Source organism: Xiphophorus hellerii, chromosome 8 (genome assembly GCF_003331165.1).
Source record: "Xiphophorus hellerii strain 12219 chromosome 8, Xiphophorus_hellerii-4.1, whole genome shotgun sequence".
NCBI lineage: Eukaryota > Metazoa > Chordata > Actinopteri > Cyprinodontiformes > Poeciliidae > Xiphophorus > Xiphophorus hellerii.
In genome coordinates, this window is record NC_045679.1 from 22,304,984 (window position 1) to 22,320,855 (window position 15,872).

Genomic DNA, 15,872 nt, shown 5'->3' on the forward strand with positions numbered 1-15,872 from the left:
GGGAGGGGGCATCCCACAATGCCTTGTGCTGTTCTCACCACCCGTGTCAGTTGTTTCCTCTCCAGTGCTGTGCAGCTGCCATACCACACAGTCATGTTGAGGCAGAGGATGCTCTCCATCATCGCCCTGTAAAAGTTCACAAGCAGCCGTGAGGAAAGTCCAGCCCGTCTCAGTTTCCTGAGGAAGAAGAGCCTTTGTTGTGCTTTCTTCACCAGCACAACAAAGCGGGTCAGTTTGGGAATGTGTTGTTGGTTCTAAATAGATCGCGTCACTGTAGCCATTAAGCTAAGAACAACAACGGCTTACACACATAAAACAAATTACTTTGTGTCTCAGGCTGTCCTCGTCTCATTGTATAAGAATAAAATTATTTTGTAAGAATTCCTCATGTTGGAGTCGCTCTGTTACGTAAGTCCTGATTTGGTGTTTCTACAGACTTCTGTTCATCCTTTTTTTTCGGTTGAGGTGTTACATGTTTGGGAAAATGAATCCCTCTGGTTTTGGACGCCGTGCAGCCGGGAGGATTTTTGCTGTTACTTTTAGTGCTATTAGACAGTTGCTATGATGTGTAACTATGGTAACAAGGTATTTGGATTTTTATTGATTTATTTATTTACAACTGGGAGCAACTAATTGGTGTCTCAAAAGCTCACATAATACCTGAACAACGACCCAAAATCACAGAAGAGTTGAAAAAGAGGATTCATGCTTCACACATGCAAAAGCAGGACCAAATTGCAGAGAGAGAGGAAGAAGTTAAAACTATCTCTTTCATCGAACGCAACTGTGTAGGGTGACATCACAGACTCCAACGACTCTCGACTTTCCAATCATACAGCCAGATAGAGTTAAAGAAAGATAGAGAGAAGCGGCAAAAGCAAAAGAGGTGGATTTGCCAATAAATGATGGTGTCGTCTAGAGAACGGCACAATGGGGTATCGACTTGGCTTCCTGGTTATTGAGCTGTTAGCATGGCATTCCAATCATGCTAACAGCTCATACAGAAGCATTCTTCAGTCAGAGGCCTGTTTAGACTTCTTGCAAGACTGACTGCTACCAGGGATTCCTCCTACCCATTCACAAATACTCTTTGAAGATACTTAGATGATTTGAGTTACAATATTTAATTTCCCTTTGTGAGTAATAAAGATTTTTAGGATAGAATTTGAAATATATTTGTAAGGATATGAAACTCTGAGCAGATAGCTCTCCCAGAATATATATATATATAAAAAGCGTGATCCTCAGCTTTAGAAAATGAGCAGAGCTTGATTCTTCCTAATTCACCTTGATGATTGTGTTCCTACCGCAGTGAAATCACTAAAGATTCTTACTTGATGCTTCATGGTTACCTTTTAAGAGGAACAAACTATTAAGCAAAGCCAAAATAATTTTAAATCTGCTGCAGAAAAATGGTGAGAATCTCCCACACGGCTTTGGTTTTTTTTAAAACGCTGGAACATGAGGTCAAGAGCTTCCCAAAGTCTGCCTTTGAACTTCAAAGCTTATAGACTGGAGCTGTGAGAAATCCCTTCTACACTGGCTGTTGCATCACCCGCCAGGCCCTCCTTACAGCAGCGACATCAAATAACAGATTTCAAAATGTTTATTTATTTATTTTTATTCTCAAACTACGAGATTTCCTGAATTTCAGAGCAGAAAAAAAACGTGACGGAAGTTTGCACAGAAAGATTTAAACTCTTAATTACAGTCGTTCAGCGCGGTAACTATTAGCGTAACAATTGAAACCTGTCAGATGAAATCATACCAGTTTTGGACCGCTGCGATATCTGCACTCCTCCGGGTAACAAAGTCTGCCTTGTGGGACGGCAACGCTTTTACGGTCGTGTTTGTTCTCCTGGCGGAAATAACAAAAACGACAACAGCAGTTATTATCTAGAGCACGTGTTGTCAAACTCGAGGCCCGGGGGCCAAATCCGGCCCGCCACAGCTTTTTATGTGGACTTCTAAACCTTCAGGATAACAGTTGTGTGTTTAACATGTAGACTAAAATATATAAAGGCAATCCAACTGATCAGCATTAATGTAGGCTTATTAGCCCTGAGTAGCTTGTATTGTGTAATGTGCCAACTTTCAACTTCTTATGTGATAGCAACAACTAATGCTTCTTTCTGAGCATATCTCTGTGAAAACAGCAGAATATTAGTGTTTTTACTATACTTTTGTCAGAAGCTTTTTGCTTTTTAAACTCAAGAAATAATTCATAATAAACTTTTTTTTTTTTTTTAAACCCAAATGACCTTTTCACCCTGCATGCTCAAATACACAAAGTATTCCATTAACTTCGCCCGCAAAAACCTCTAAATATTTCTCCGGTCTCCTAATGTTTGCGTGAACATGTATGCTCATGTATGTTTGCCCACGTCTCAGCTGCTGAAACAGCGCAACGAGGCGGCCGAGCGAAGACGCTTCGCAGCCAGACGAAGGAGTAGCGCTGGCACGTGAGGTGGAGAAAAGTTGTTTTTTTTCTGATCCAGTGATGAAACGCGTCTTCGGTTCGGCAGTGGAAAAAATCTGTTTCAGCGCTTCCTGCTCTGGTAGCGTATCAAGGCAAGTAAATCTTGATGTTTCTGACGCAGAGGAGAGCTTAAGCCAGACGCCAGGATTATCCTGGAGGAAACAGAAATATAAATTCGGGGTTTTTTTGTTGTTTTTTTTTTTTCTGTGTGAGTGAAAAGGAGAGAAAATCCTCGAGATGCTTCCCTGGAAACACTTTATGCTGTTGGGTGGTTGGGCTTGCTGGTATACCACCTCTTATTGCAATGTGAGATTGAATTAAAGAGCCAGGGGAACCTGTGGGGAACAGACAAATTACTTGCCAACCAACGTTTGAATCTACTGACTTCCTTCATTTCTGAAACCGGTTCTTGCAGCGCTTGGTCTACTTGTGCAGCTAATATTGTTTCCGCGCTGATGTTTTCTGCACACAATTACTGACTATCAAACGCATATGGGCATCTTTAAAGCTAATGCATCAGGGGCCTGACAAGTAGCAGATGACTCACATAATGACCAACTGGTGAACAGGAATTTAAACAACCTGTTAAATTGAGGCTAGAAACGTGCACTGAAATATCTGATTTTCTTAAATGTTAATAAAACCTGCACCATACATTTTGATTCCTATAGTCTGGTTTGGGAGTATTTTGTTTATGTAATATAAAATACCCCCAAACACATTCTGATTTAATTAATTTTCTGTTGCATCTTAAGTAAACATCAATTTAACATATTCTTTTAGTTATTTGGTGGAAATACATATGAAGGAATCCTTTAAGTAATAAATCACTTGTAAATTAAATATTTCAAAATTCCTAATAAACCACATTTTGGCTAGAATCCATTTGGCTAGCATCTATTTAGCTCTTTAGCTAGTCCATGATGAAGTGACTTCCTTTACTTGGTCTGAAATCAGTCAAATTACAGTACCTTTTTGTAGAAGCACAGCCAATTCAATTTCAGTCAGCTGTGCAAGGAAAGAGACACTTTAAAGAAAGAAACAGAAACACTGGGCTGGCAGTACTTTCAGTGGTAAGACATATAGAGAGAGTACAGAAAGTTAAAAGGCTACAATCGTCTAGCCATATCTTGATCCAGGAAAGAAACACGGCTAAACAAGGAGCAGTGAGCCATGACTACATTTTATGGAAGGATTACAGCAATATCTTTATTCTTGCTAATCCAGAAAAAGAAAAAAAACATATGTCTCAGTCGAAGCTAATCAAATCTGATTCAGTTCAGTTTGCTTATGCTGTTCCAGTTCACTGCAATCAAAAGAAAGACAGGTCCAATTTTATTCCTATTATATAGCTATATGTAAATATTCTCTAAGCTAATCCTACATGTAACACAGAAGGTCATTTAAGATTCTACTGTCAATTGGTCAATGAAGGTCATTTATTTAAGACATTGAGTCAATGGCTTTGCAGCGATCCCTTTTCCTGAGCAAGAATGGGGGCAACAATGGGAGGGAACAGAAGAAAAAATAAATCAGAATAGGCTCAGTGTGAGCGGCCACCTTCCTTGGACAACTGAGGTTTGAGAGGATAGAAAACAAACATAGAATCACATAAAACACAGGTCTGGGTGCACTTTCTATGGAAAAGAAGATCTCAGTAGAGTTAAGTGCGACAATGACTCTGTCTTTGTCTTGGAAACAGAAAAGATAAACACAGAAGAAAGGAGCAAGGGATGCTTTCTGTGGAAAATAACTCACAACTTCAAACTCAATGATTCAAATCAAATAATGTTGTTAATGTTTATGTTATTGATCTGTGTGTCAACTGAACATAGAAAAAAAACCAAAAAACTTTGGCTCCATTTTATAGCTTTTGCTTTTTTTTTTTTTTTGCCAAGGCTGCAGATCAATATTATAGATATTTCACTTGAAATAAAGTTTGCTATTGGGATTTTACCTGATAAAAATGCTGCCCTGAGGAAAAGGGGAAAAAAGTGACCAAAACCTATAAATCAAGTCGAATCTGGCATGATAACTGACACGTTGTAGTTAGCATGATCTGTCTTTTGGCTGACATCGCAAAAAAAACTTGGGAGACTGTTTGTAGATTTAAGGACATTTTCATTAGTGAAGCCAAGAGACTTTTTCTTCTGATATCGTTGACTCCTAGAGCCGTTTAAGGAACTAGCTGAATAAATTAGATCCGCTCTCCTGTAGGCACCTGGAGATTTCTCCGGTAACGAGACCTTTCACTGAAAACACATTGTTGGGTGATTTAAGTTTCTTTCATTCACTCAGTTGTGGATGGATGCTTCCTGAGAAGATGGAAGTGAATCCTGATTTAGTGCATGTAGTATTCATTAGCAGTACTCATCCTCAAAATCACCTAATCAGACAGCCTTCTGTTTCCCTCTTATGCCCACAAACGTTTCCACATTTGGATATAATTGACGAATTAGCCTCGACCCCATTAACTTTCAGGGATTTTACTACCCCCTCTATATGACTGGTTTCAGCATCTCCGCTTGCTAGATGACTTCTCTGTGGTATCGCTGCTCGGAGTGAGAGTTGGCCTGGAGGTTTGCCACAGCTGCAGTCATAGCGGGTAAGAAAAAGACCTCATGAAATCGTCCAAAGATTACAAAGAGTGGCTGGAGCAACAGAAGTTCCTTTGTGCTGCGGTGGAGGCCCGTGGTATTCCCTGTGAGGACTCACCGTTTCTTTCCAAATGCCATTTTCTGCAACTGTACATGAGTGCACATGTGACTCACGATGGGATCGAAGAGAGGGGTGATGATCGAAGCGAGCCCAAAGGTAAAAATGAATTTTAAAAAAAGTCACTCTGCAATTTTAAGCGTGTGGCCCATGGCCACTGTGGAAACCAAATTACAACTCAGGGTGGAGAGGTCGGCGAAGGAATGTCATTGTTAGGGTTCTCATCAAAACCGCGCAGAAGGAAGATTTCAGCAACAATTAAAATGAAATATATAGAGGTAGGAATAGAAATCTGTGCATTTACTTGAGAGACTTTGTTTTCTGTCAGTGATATGATGCTGCTAAATTTTCAGAATTTTCAGAGATAAAAAATTTATGTGAGCACAACTGTAACAGGGCTGAACTTGCTCCCCCACCCCCACCAACCCTCTTTGCCTTGGGAGCTTTCCTTCACTCAACTTTTCCCCGACTCAATGCCAGCACATTTTCCACTTCTGTGCCAAAGAATAAACGGGATCCATCAGAATTCTGCTGATGCCTGGGGAGGAAAAGAAAGGGGTAAGAGAGAAAGGGGAAAAGGAAAGGAAATGAAAAAAGTAGTGTGCATGGGAAGCATAAGAGAGAAATCCTCCCAGACTGAGAGGTGTTTTATGTTCTTTGACCTGCAGTCGCATGTCTTTCTCTCTAATTAGCAGCAAGTAATTAGAGAGCGAAGCGGCAAGTGGGTCTTGCAGGCGGAGAAAGTGAAACGTATCTGCCGACACGCCCTCAGGTCTCGTGTAAACACGTAGGGCAGATCAATGGCGGACTAACCAACCCAGCTCCAGAAGCGATGACGGGACAAATTGTTCTGAATGTTTTTGAGAGCACGTTCGGAGCTAACTTTAGGCCAAGCGGTTTTTGCATGCACATTGTCTTAGAGGAGCATTAAAACCCCTCAACTCCATTTAAATGACTTCTAGCAGCATCTATAAATCTGGCGTTTTTGGTAAAGTGGCAAGAGCAGATACGATAGCGGAGGAATTCCCACTTGTGTTTTGCTTCAAGCCGTGTAAGGAACCCACCAAACATGTGGAAGATGGCGGTCTGATCAGACGAGATCAAATTTTAGGTTTGTGGCCAGCATGAAAAGATTGAGATCTGTTAGATCTGTGGATCATTACAAATTTCTTCTGAGTTGAAGCTGGTTTTATTTTAGGTTTAGATCTTAACCGCCTTGAAATTGTCATAAAATATGTCTGTAATGTCCACCAGCTGTCGGCTGTAATCTCTTTTTTTTCCTCCTTCCTTCCCCAGTCAGGAGTTGGAATCCGGTGGAGTTGATTAAAAATCCGTAGCTATTGGAGCACAGTTTGGACGTAGCCTGCCACCACGAATGATAAGGCTGGCAATGACAGCGGATAAGCTTTTACTTTTAAATTTTCATCTGTAAAATTTCACTCATAAAGAAGAAATCCGAACTGCTCAGCTAAATGTGGAGTCAAATCTTATACCTGTGCAATGCGAGACAGTCGGGTGTGATTAACTCCTGTATTCCCTAGCTATTTTTGGTTTGAAGCTGCACTATATATTTTTTTATATATATTTTCCATATTTTTTTTATCTGCTTATCAGAAGACAGTAGCCAAGTATTGGGTTGCTGTTATTGTAAAACAGAAAAGGTTGGCCAGCTGGAGCTTTGTAGAAAGGACACACCGAGTAGCTCCTGTAACCTGCTGTTTGCTCTGCTTTGTGTTTTTTTTTTTTTTTTGCAAAAATAAATATGTTGCACCGGAGATGAGTTGGCCCATCATTTTCAGCAGCGGAACATTTAGCAAAGCCAATCCATCTGTGGTTGTTGACAAAAACATAAAAAAGTTAACGGGGCATGAATAATTCTGCTAGGCTGAGGGACGCACAGCCATCAGGAGAATACTCAGCGCCGATTTAATCCTCATGAGAAAAATCCTGAGCATCAAAATGTGAACTCTTAACAATTTCCACTGCTCAGAACGTAACTTTTCCAGATGGAGGAACCAGTGGTTTTTCTCGCCTTTTACCAAATATTTCTTTTTGGGTGCAAAAAAATAAAATAAAATCTGATACTCTTACGTTGGTGAAATACCTGAGCTGGATGGTATTAATCTCACCCAGTTGCTGAAATCGTTTTCACATTCATTTGGCTTTTGGTCACAGGAGGAACCATTTGTAGAACGCTGATGTATTTTTCAGGGACGTTTTTCTTCTTCTCTTTTTCTCTCCCTACTCTATCCACACCAGCATGTGACTCAAACACCTATCAGGCACGAGGTGAGGAGCTTGATGTGTTTTGCAGACCAGTGCTTGGCAAACCCAACCCAACACCAGCGGCGGCTCAGACTGGACCACGTCTCCAGAGGTGTGCTTTCCTCATCAGGCGGCCAGCTCCTGTCGCCCCGGCCCAGACAGGAACTGCAGCCGTCACGGAACGGGCTGAAAGCAGCAGCAGGGTGAGATCACAGCCGGGGCAACCAGACAAAAATCTTTACAAAAATCTCTGCAAAGCAGAGGAGGCAAATTTAAACCACTGAAGGACCGTAAAATTCATTAGATTAAAAATGCAAAAAAAAAATCTGTTTTAGTGTCATTTCTTGTTTGTTTGTTTGTTTGTTACTTCTACCTGCTCAACAATAAACAAGATTTTTTTTAAAAGTTTGTATAAATTAAAGACCCAAAACATAAAAAATGACTTTGGACTGTTGCATAGATAAAAAAATAAAAAAATAAAATAAAATATTTTGGTTCATCAATTATTTTGACCATCCTTGGCTTATATTCATGGGCCGAACAAAATCAGTTCAAGGGCCACAAATGGCCCCGTGGCCACACTTTGAACACCCCTAATATAAAGCAAAAAGCAGCCCTGGACAGCAATGTTAAGTGTGGAGGATCACAACTGTTATTATTGAGGACACTGAGGTATTTTACCAAGGAAGATTAAACGTAAAAAAGTAATCTGGATATTTTTTCTAAAGCCGTTATTAGCATAAGTTCCCTTACCTCTAGCAGACAGATGTCATATTGCTCTGCGTTTGTAGAGAAGGTAAAATCCATCCTCACAGTGTGGAAGGCTATTGGTCAAAAGGATCAATTTAAACCATCTTCATGACTCAGTACCATTAAGATGCAACCTGTGCTCTTCTACTGCACCATGCTCGTCACAAGACTTTTTTTTTACTCTGTTAGACCACCGTGGATCTCAGTTTGACATTTTTATTTTTTGTAGATGTTATAGTTTCCTTGTGTACTAATTTTTCCATACATATTTGCATACTGTCTCATTTTACTAAGAGATCTTATTTCTTGTAAGGTTTCTATTTCTCTTTTTTTTTTCTGCACACTGGTCTAACTGCATCCTGTTGGGCCTAAAGTGATGCAGAGGCCGTCGTTAAAATCTGACCATGAAATCAGATGATGATGTCAGCTGGCTGAGCTGCTGTAGGTGTAACAATTCCTGTCTTTGTCATTTTTAACAAATTTTCAAACCTGACATGACAAACGCAGCCAAAGCTGAAGCTTGGTGAATAAAAACAATAGCGGTAACTTCACTAAAATTGTGATTTCACTTGATGTGTAAACAGCCTAAAATGACATTACTGCATCAGCAACACTTCCTAAAAAAAATTTAACCAAGCTAACTTTTTCAAATTTTTCCACCTTTCTAAGTTGATCAGTGTCTAGGAACTTTAATTTATAGGTCAAGAATTTCTTTCTTCCCTCTGGTATAAATGCAACGTGACACGGAGGATTAGTTCTTCTTACCGCTCCTCAAAATGGGCAAGACAGGTCAGGCATTTCAGTGGCACAGCTGGGTATTGATCAGCTACAAGGGCACAGCTACTCATCTGAGCTTGATTGTATAATCAGAGTAATAATTACAAACTAGGCTGAGTGAGACCCAGAGCTAAAGAAATGATCTCTACAGCTCGCTGACAGAAAACGACCGCCTCAGCCAGTTATTTCATTATGTTTTTATGCATAATTATAGCTGAGAAAACAACAACTCATCAATCTTAGCAATAATTCATCACTGTCCAGGGGATTTAGTTTAATTATAAAGTGGAAATGCGGCAGGAAAATCAGCATCGTCTGACCTGCTGAGGTTTTGATGTGTGCAGCAGTCGCTCCGTGCGCTCAGTCCAGTTCCTGACGCCCCGCGCCGCTCAACTGTGAGTGGAAATTGTTGTGCTGTCTCAGATGGGGCTCCTTCCTCTCACTGCGGGCAGGCCAGACTCCACAGACCTCTTTAACCCAACCGCTCACATCACCAGAAGCCCTCGGCCGTCCACTTCTGCACCGTCCGCTCAGACAAAACGGAGAGGTGACGGTGAGGTCAAGGTTCCCTGCTCATCGGTTTGCCCAAGTGTCACAAAAAAACACTACAATAAGAAGTCATTATATACAGTATATATATATATATATATATATATATATATATATATATATATATATATATATATATATATATATAAAAGCATGCAAAATTTAACAACGTAAACTTTAACAAGATGGATGTGATCAGAATCCAAGTGGCACAGATTGGCCCGTTGCAGTGATGTATTGTGAAATTATCCGTCTTTTGTGTGTTTTATCTGATTTGGGTTTCTTTCGGCACTTTTAAACTAAAGCGGCGCTCTAAAGGAAAAACGATCTCGCAAAGTTTTGTGCTGTAAAGTTTAAACGGGGTCTTTTAATCAAGCTGGCCCGAGGAGCGTTGATGAAAAGCTATTCTAAGGCAACGCCTGCAAGTAATGTTAATTGATGAGCAGGGCTTTCGCTGCCAAATAGACCAATTATGAGTGCAGAGTGGAAGTAGCTCTGAATCACGTTGGAGAGGGGAAGCTCTGTTTTGCTCCAGAGGATTTATTGGGACAATTTTATTATTTTATTTCAGCCATTTTGAGCCACTTTTCTCAGGTTTCAAAGGCCTTGATGAGCGTGGTGGGGGTTGTCGTATGTTGTAGAGAATATGTCAGAAAACGCTACTTGTATGCAGTTTGGAGAAAATGAATCGCTCATGCCATGATATGCCATTAAAATGCCTATTTCGTTCTATAAAACAACCATATGAAGAAACCGACACATCTACGGGTCACATCGGATTCTTATTTTCTTTTATATCAGATTCATGTTTTACACTGACGTTTCTGAACATACAACTTAATTTTTTTTTTTTTTTCAAACAGTTTTGTGGAACAACGTGTACTTTTCCACAACCTGTTCTCAAGTTGTTCAAAGTTAAGAGGGGTTTCGGGTGGAACAAGCCTCCACCCTGCTGGTCGCTCCATGAACTGCAGCCGAGGTTTGCCATTACATGCATTTTTTTTCCACCAGCTGTAAAACAACAAAGCCTGCTTTGATACAATAAGACGCTTTTGTGCATTAAAGTGAAGCACACTACTGTCTGCAGTAGACCCAGTCAGTTTATATGGCTACTGTATTCTGTCACATATTATGGAGCTCTATTCATTAAAATAAAAATTAAGAAAATGAACTATCTAATCTGGAGTAACGACTCAATTCAAATATTTAAAATTGCCTGTAAATAAAGCTACCTCCTTGACTAATTTATTAATTAAATGACACTTATTCACATAAATTACCTTTATTTTCTCAGAGCAGCTTATCAATATAATTATTATTGGCTGTTTCTCTGTACTGTGTTTCACCTTAAACTCATTATTTCTGAGATATCATTCCATAAATGAAGTTTTAAAAGAAGAAGCAGGCTCCTTGGAATAATCCTAGTTTTTTGGGGTTTTTGACATCATAAAGCCTAATAATCAAACTTGATCTACATATAAAAAAATGTGATTTCTCAAACACACAGTTGTAGATGCACATTGGCGCAGTAATGACCGACGGACGTATTCGCATCGCCAAGAGAAAGGAAAAACACGCACATCGTTCTTTCTTTTCAGGCATATTTAATTGGCACATAAAATTAAACACAATACAAATTATTCAGTGCTCCAAAACAACAAGCATGGGGCCACCAAATGGAACACAAATGAAAAAGTGCAAAAAACACACCATTTGGTAGGTCTCATAAAGGAAAAAAAAAAAGAAGTCTTACTAGTCGAAGCAAATAAATCCGCGGTAAGACTCTCCATATAGTTAAAATAGATGTTTTCCTTTTAAAACTTTTTTTTTTTTTCCTTTTTAATAAATTCATATATACTCTCTCTGATTCCATCATGTCACATCCTCTGTACAGGCAGGTGATTCTGAGGACTAAAAGACTTGTGGTGAGGCAGATTGCTGCCGTAAATCCGCCGCTTCGCTCTCGACTTTTATCACAGACACAAAATAAACTCGGAAAAAATCTTGACGTGATGAGATGGGGGAGGGTGGGAGCCTATTTATAGGTCTGCTTAATCACTCCTCCACGTGGGAAGTGTTTATGAAAACCTGCGGTAGGTGGACGCTGAACAGAACGCAGAACAGTGGGACTGTTTGCTTTATCTTTGCTGTTGAGAGGAGTCTCATTTAGGTGGAATGAGAAACAGAATATTCTAACAAACAAAAAGACACAAAGAGGAAGAATCTCAAAGAATATAAACAAATAATAATAATAAAAAAGTTGAAATCTTGTACACTATGTGCCGTTGAATGTGGGGAAAAAGTTGTAGTCTTCCAGTCTGAGAGTTAGGCATGGGTCGGTCTGAGTTTCTGATAGGATGTAACCAAAATGTATGGCATGATCTAATTGCTTTTATAAAAAACTCTTTTGTGCTCTTGTGTCTTCCTAATGAGCTTTTATTTCAGTGGAGTAAAATATACCTTACTGTGTATTTGACACTGAAAACACAACGGAGCTCTTGTGTGTTTTGCATATCCCACGTGTGACGCAGCTAAAGAATCACCTCGCCATGTCGAGTGCTTAAAAAAGTGAAATGAATTCAGAAAATACTTCTACGGCCACTTGGTTAGGCTCTCAGAAATTTGGGGGGTCAGCTAACCTGCAAATATGAATAAACGATCCTGATCTAACGGCAAAAGTAACGTACCCAGTCCTAAACCAGCAGAACACTGAGAATACCACATTCTTGACCCCAATGCACATGTACTAAAAACAACCAAAACAAATGCACAAGCCTAGCGATAGCGGGAGAAATGGCTTTTGGTCTTTTAGCAAAAACAGAAATGAACTTCAACCACTAAAATATGACGCCATTCCATTTTTATTTACATTTTGTGAAGGAGGTTTTGTTTTGTGACGCTCACGTCTTCAGAAGTTTTCGTGTAATTTCCTTCAGTGACTCGTGATGCAGCACCACCAAAGGTGAGGAGGTAAACAGGTTTGCTTCTTTCGACAGTGCAGTGTGAAGGCGAACTGCACCAGCAGAAAATTTAACAAATGTTCCAATTTTTGTCCCCATTCGAACCGAATCTACTTGACAAGTATGAGAAAAACAGCAGTAAAATTCTCCCAGTCAGATGAGCGACAGCCTGGAGGATATGGTGAAGAAGAGATGCTCGTCATATTTGGAGAAAACTTCAGCCACCTCAGTCTTTAAAAGGAGTTTAAACCATTGAAATATTGCTAAATGTTTACAGATTTCAAAAACCACGGCATCCCTTGACACCAGTAATCCGGCCCATGCCTACAGACACTTTCATCGTATTAAACAAATCCAACTACATCTTTTTCGTCCCACCCGGTTAAGGCTCAATTCAGGTGATGATCTGTATGTTGTCACACTTCAGTCTCAAGAAAATGTTCATCACAGTACATCTTCGTATACAGTAGAAGCGGGGATTTATTATTTTTTTTTTCTAAGTTGCCTAAACCAAGCAGAGACATTTCCCACAGGGTATTGGACTGTAAACTAGCCACAAGTCGCATTACGTTTTTACAAACAAATAGAAAAAGACAGAAACTCACAAGACGTAACCTATCTATGTGTAAGATCAGTCAGAAAACAACATTATGGCTCCCTAACGTCCTCATCTGTGATTACACTTTGGAGCACTGGGAGAAGGAGGCGGGAAAGATCACATATTTGCGGTTAAAAACAAGGAAAACATGCTTTTTGAACAAACAAAAAGGAAATGTACATAAATATATATATAAAAAGAAACGTTTTAGAAAAACCACAGGCACTGAACCCAAACAGTAGCATTCAGGTTAATTTAAACAGTGTGACCAGGCAATGAGGGTTAAACTGAACAGAAAGGCTCGAGGCAGTGGCAGCAGGACGGAGTGGGTGGGTGGGGGCGTAAGCCGCCTCTCCGAGCCGCCAGCAGAGGGGGGCGAGGAGGAAGACAGGGCAAGCATGCACCGCACCACACCACACGCCCCGAGCCTTGGCAAATTATAAAAATAACATAAAAAAAAAAAGTGAGACGGGGGAGGCTCGAAGCAGCTGTGAGACAGGTAGTCTGAGCTGCCTGATTGAGGGTAGTGGGGGGCAGGAAGGAGAGTGGGAACGAAAGGGTGTGGTCAGAGAGAGGAACAGACACAGAAGTGACGAGACATGAGTACTGTGGGTGAGAGTGACGGGCCTCCAGCCGATCCCAGGAACCTGAACGTGGTTTGACACAAAAACAAAGAAAGAAAGCAGAAATACAAAAAAAAAAAAAAAGGTGATCAGCACCTCCTGTTTCTGCTTGGATGAAACCTGCAAAATGAGTGGTTGAATTTAAAAAAAAAAAAAAGAAGACGTTTTTAAGGAGTGAAGGGTGAAGGCGATGAGACTGGGATGAGTTGTTTTAGGAACTTTACGGCTTCGTGTGGCTGTGTTTTAACGTTCCGCTTCGGGCTCCTGCTGCTCTTCCGTCCTGTTTCTGACCACACGCTTTCCCGTATTTGTGAGCGTCACAAGAAATTAGGCAGAAGAGAGAGAGAGAGAGAGAAAGAGAAAAAAAAGAGCCAGGCAAGGGGCAGCGAGGGGCGTTAGGAGCGAGGATGCCAAAAAAAAGCCTCTTCATGGCCGCAAGCAGAGTTAGTGACATTAAGAAGCAAAGCTCTGCTGTAAAACAAGGATCAAATTGTGTACTGTCGTCTGAGTCGTGGTAGGGGGGAGTTAAAATAGAAAATGTTATGAGAGCTAAAACCGATCTCTTTTGTTCAGCTGAGGAAGCTCGACGCTGCCGATAATAAAAAAAAAAGATGTTTTTGTCAAAATGTTTGTGTTGTGAATTTCAGCGGCATTCTTATCATCCATCGCTCTCTCTTTCTCAGATATTTTTGTTCTTTAAAGATTGAGCCCATCTTTCACTTTTTCACACCGTGGTTTTGTCCGCGGCTGCTTGCCCTGCCATTCCTCTGCCAGCCTCTCACTTTTAGGAATCTGCAATTTGAAAGGAGAATACACACAAACAAACAAAGAAACAAACAAAAAAAAAGACGACAAAAAAAAGAAGAAAGTTAGTCTTAAAGGAAAAACTCGAAGATCCCAAATATTTAAATATGGATAGAAGAGGCGTTGTGGTATATGTGAAACTGCTAAAAGTAATAATAGTGAGTTATAAGGTGTGGTGCGTTGCAAAATTATTCATACCCATTCAGCTTTTCCACATTTTACCATTTTACCACCACAAAGTGTAATATATTTTATTAATATGCAGATTTTGTGAACTGGATGAAAAAAATGTTAAGATAAAAAATTGTGGGTGGCATCCATTTACGTTCATCCCCCTTTAAACTGTTACCTTAAATGAAAGGATTTTTGGATAACATTGATAAAGAAAAAGAACCAGGAAGATCAGACAGCGCACTGGGTGGACTAAAAACTAAAACTAAAGTTACACAGTTTTAACTCGAATTAGACTGAAAAAAAGTCCCAAACTCACTCTACAATCTAAAAATGGCAGTGACCCTTGATCTGCTTGAAACTGAGCTATTTGACAGAGGAGACTACCTAAAAACGTTACTAGACTAGTCCCCAAAATGATCCAAACTGACTGCAAAAGACGTGCCTCAAGTGTTGTCAAGGGAGGTTGGATATAAATGCAAAAGCAATTTTGTAAACCATCATTTTCCTTCCACTTTCCATTTTTTCACTACTTTGTGTTTAAGGTTTAAATTCCCTGGTGATAACGTGATAAAATGCGAAACAGGATGAAAAAGTATGACTTGATTTTGAACAAGGCACTGAATATCTGTAGATCGACCAAAGACATGTCCATAAAGCTACAATCATCACCTTATTTAGCTTTTGTCTGACGTGAGGTTACGCTAGTAAGCAGCCATCGCACTTTGTCACAACATGCCAACTCCAAGTCATGACAAAACACTCACAGATGCTGCAGCATGCAACACTCTTCAAAAACTCTCTGGTAAAAAAAAAATGCTATAACAAACCCTGTGAAAGCAAAACTGAGGCCTTTGCATCAATCTGAGAAGGAGTCAGTCTGTTATGTTGCGCGAAATATTATGTGGCAGTGAAGTGGAATGACAGAAGGTGTTGCTAGAGGACCCATGCAAGACACCACAGAGCTTTAAAAAGTCGCAACCTCAGCTCAGTCTCACCATAGAGCTGAGAGCGTCTGATCTCTTTTTCCTTTATTCCTTTACCACTGGCCTGGAGAGAAAGATCCAGAGCAGGCCAGCAATACGGTTATCAAAAAGTGAATCGAGAATGTGGAAAAAGAGCAATAAAAAAAAAATGCAGGAAACTGGATTATTATTCTTATAAAATCATCCCTCATTGGG

General features: G+C 40.1%; 1 protein-coding gene and 1 long non-coding RNA gene across 4 annotated transcripts in view; both read right to left on the reverse strand.

Moving 5' to 3' along the window:
- Positions 1-3,643: 3,643 nt before the first annotated feature.
- LOC116723867 (uncharacterized) lies at positions 3,644-9,603 on the reverse strand. Its single transcript, XR_004340061.1, has 2 exons — positions 9,307-9,603; positions 3,644-5,732 (listed from the first exon to the last, which is right to left on the reverse strand). It is a non-coding gene; the product is annotated as an uncharacterized LOC116723867 (long non-coding RNA).
- A 2,240-nt stretch (positions 9,604-11,843) lies between these two features.
- The window catches only part of fnbp1b (formin binding protein 1b), a 67,082-nt gene continuing 63,053 nt past the window's right edge, over positions 11,844-15,872 (reverse strand). The window contains exons 20-21 of one of the 3 annotated variants that reach the window (XM_032568918.1): positions 15,690-15,741; positions 11,844-14,508 (exon numbers count right to left, since the gene is read on the reverse strand). In XM_032568918.1, the coding sequence (XP_032424809.1) occupies positions 15,731-15,741 (11 nt within the window). In that variant the 3' untranslated portion in view covers positions 11,844-14,508; positions 15,690-15,730. Of the gene's footprint in view, positions 15,742-15,872 lie in introns of all 3 variants that reach the window. The other 2 variants (XM_032568916.1, XM_032568919.1) reach the window with 2 other exon arrangements.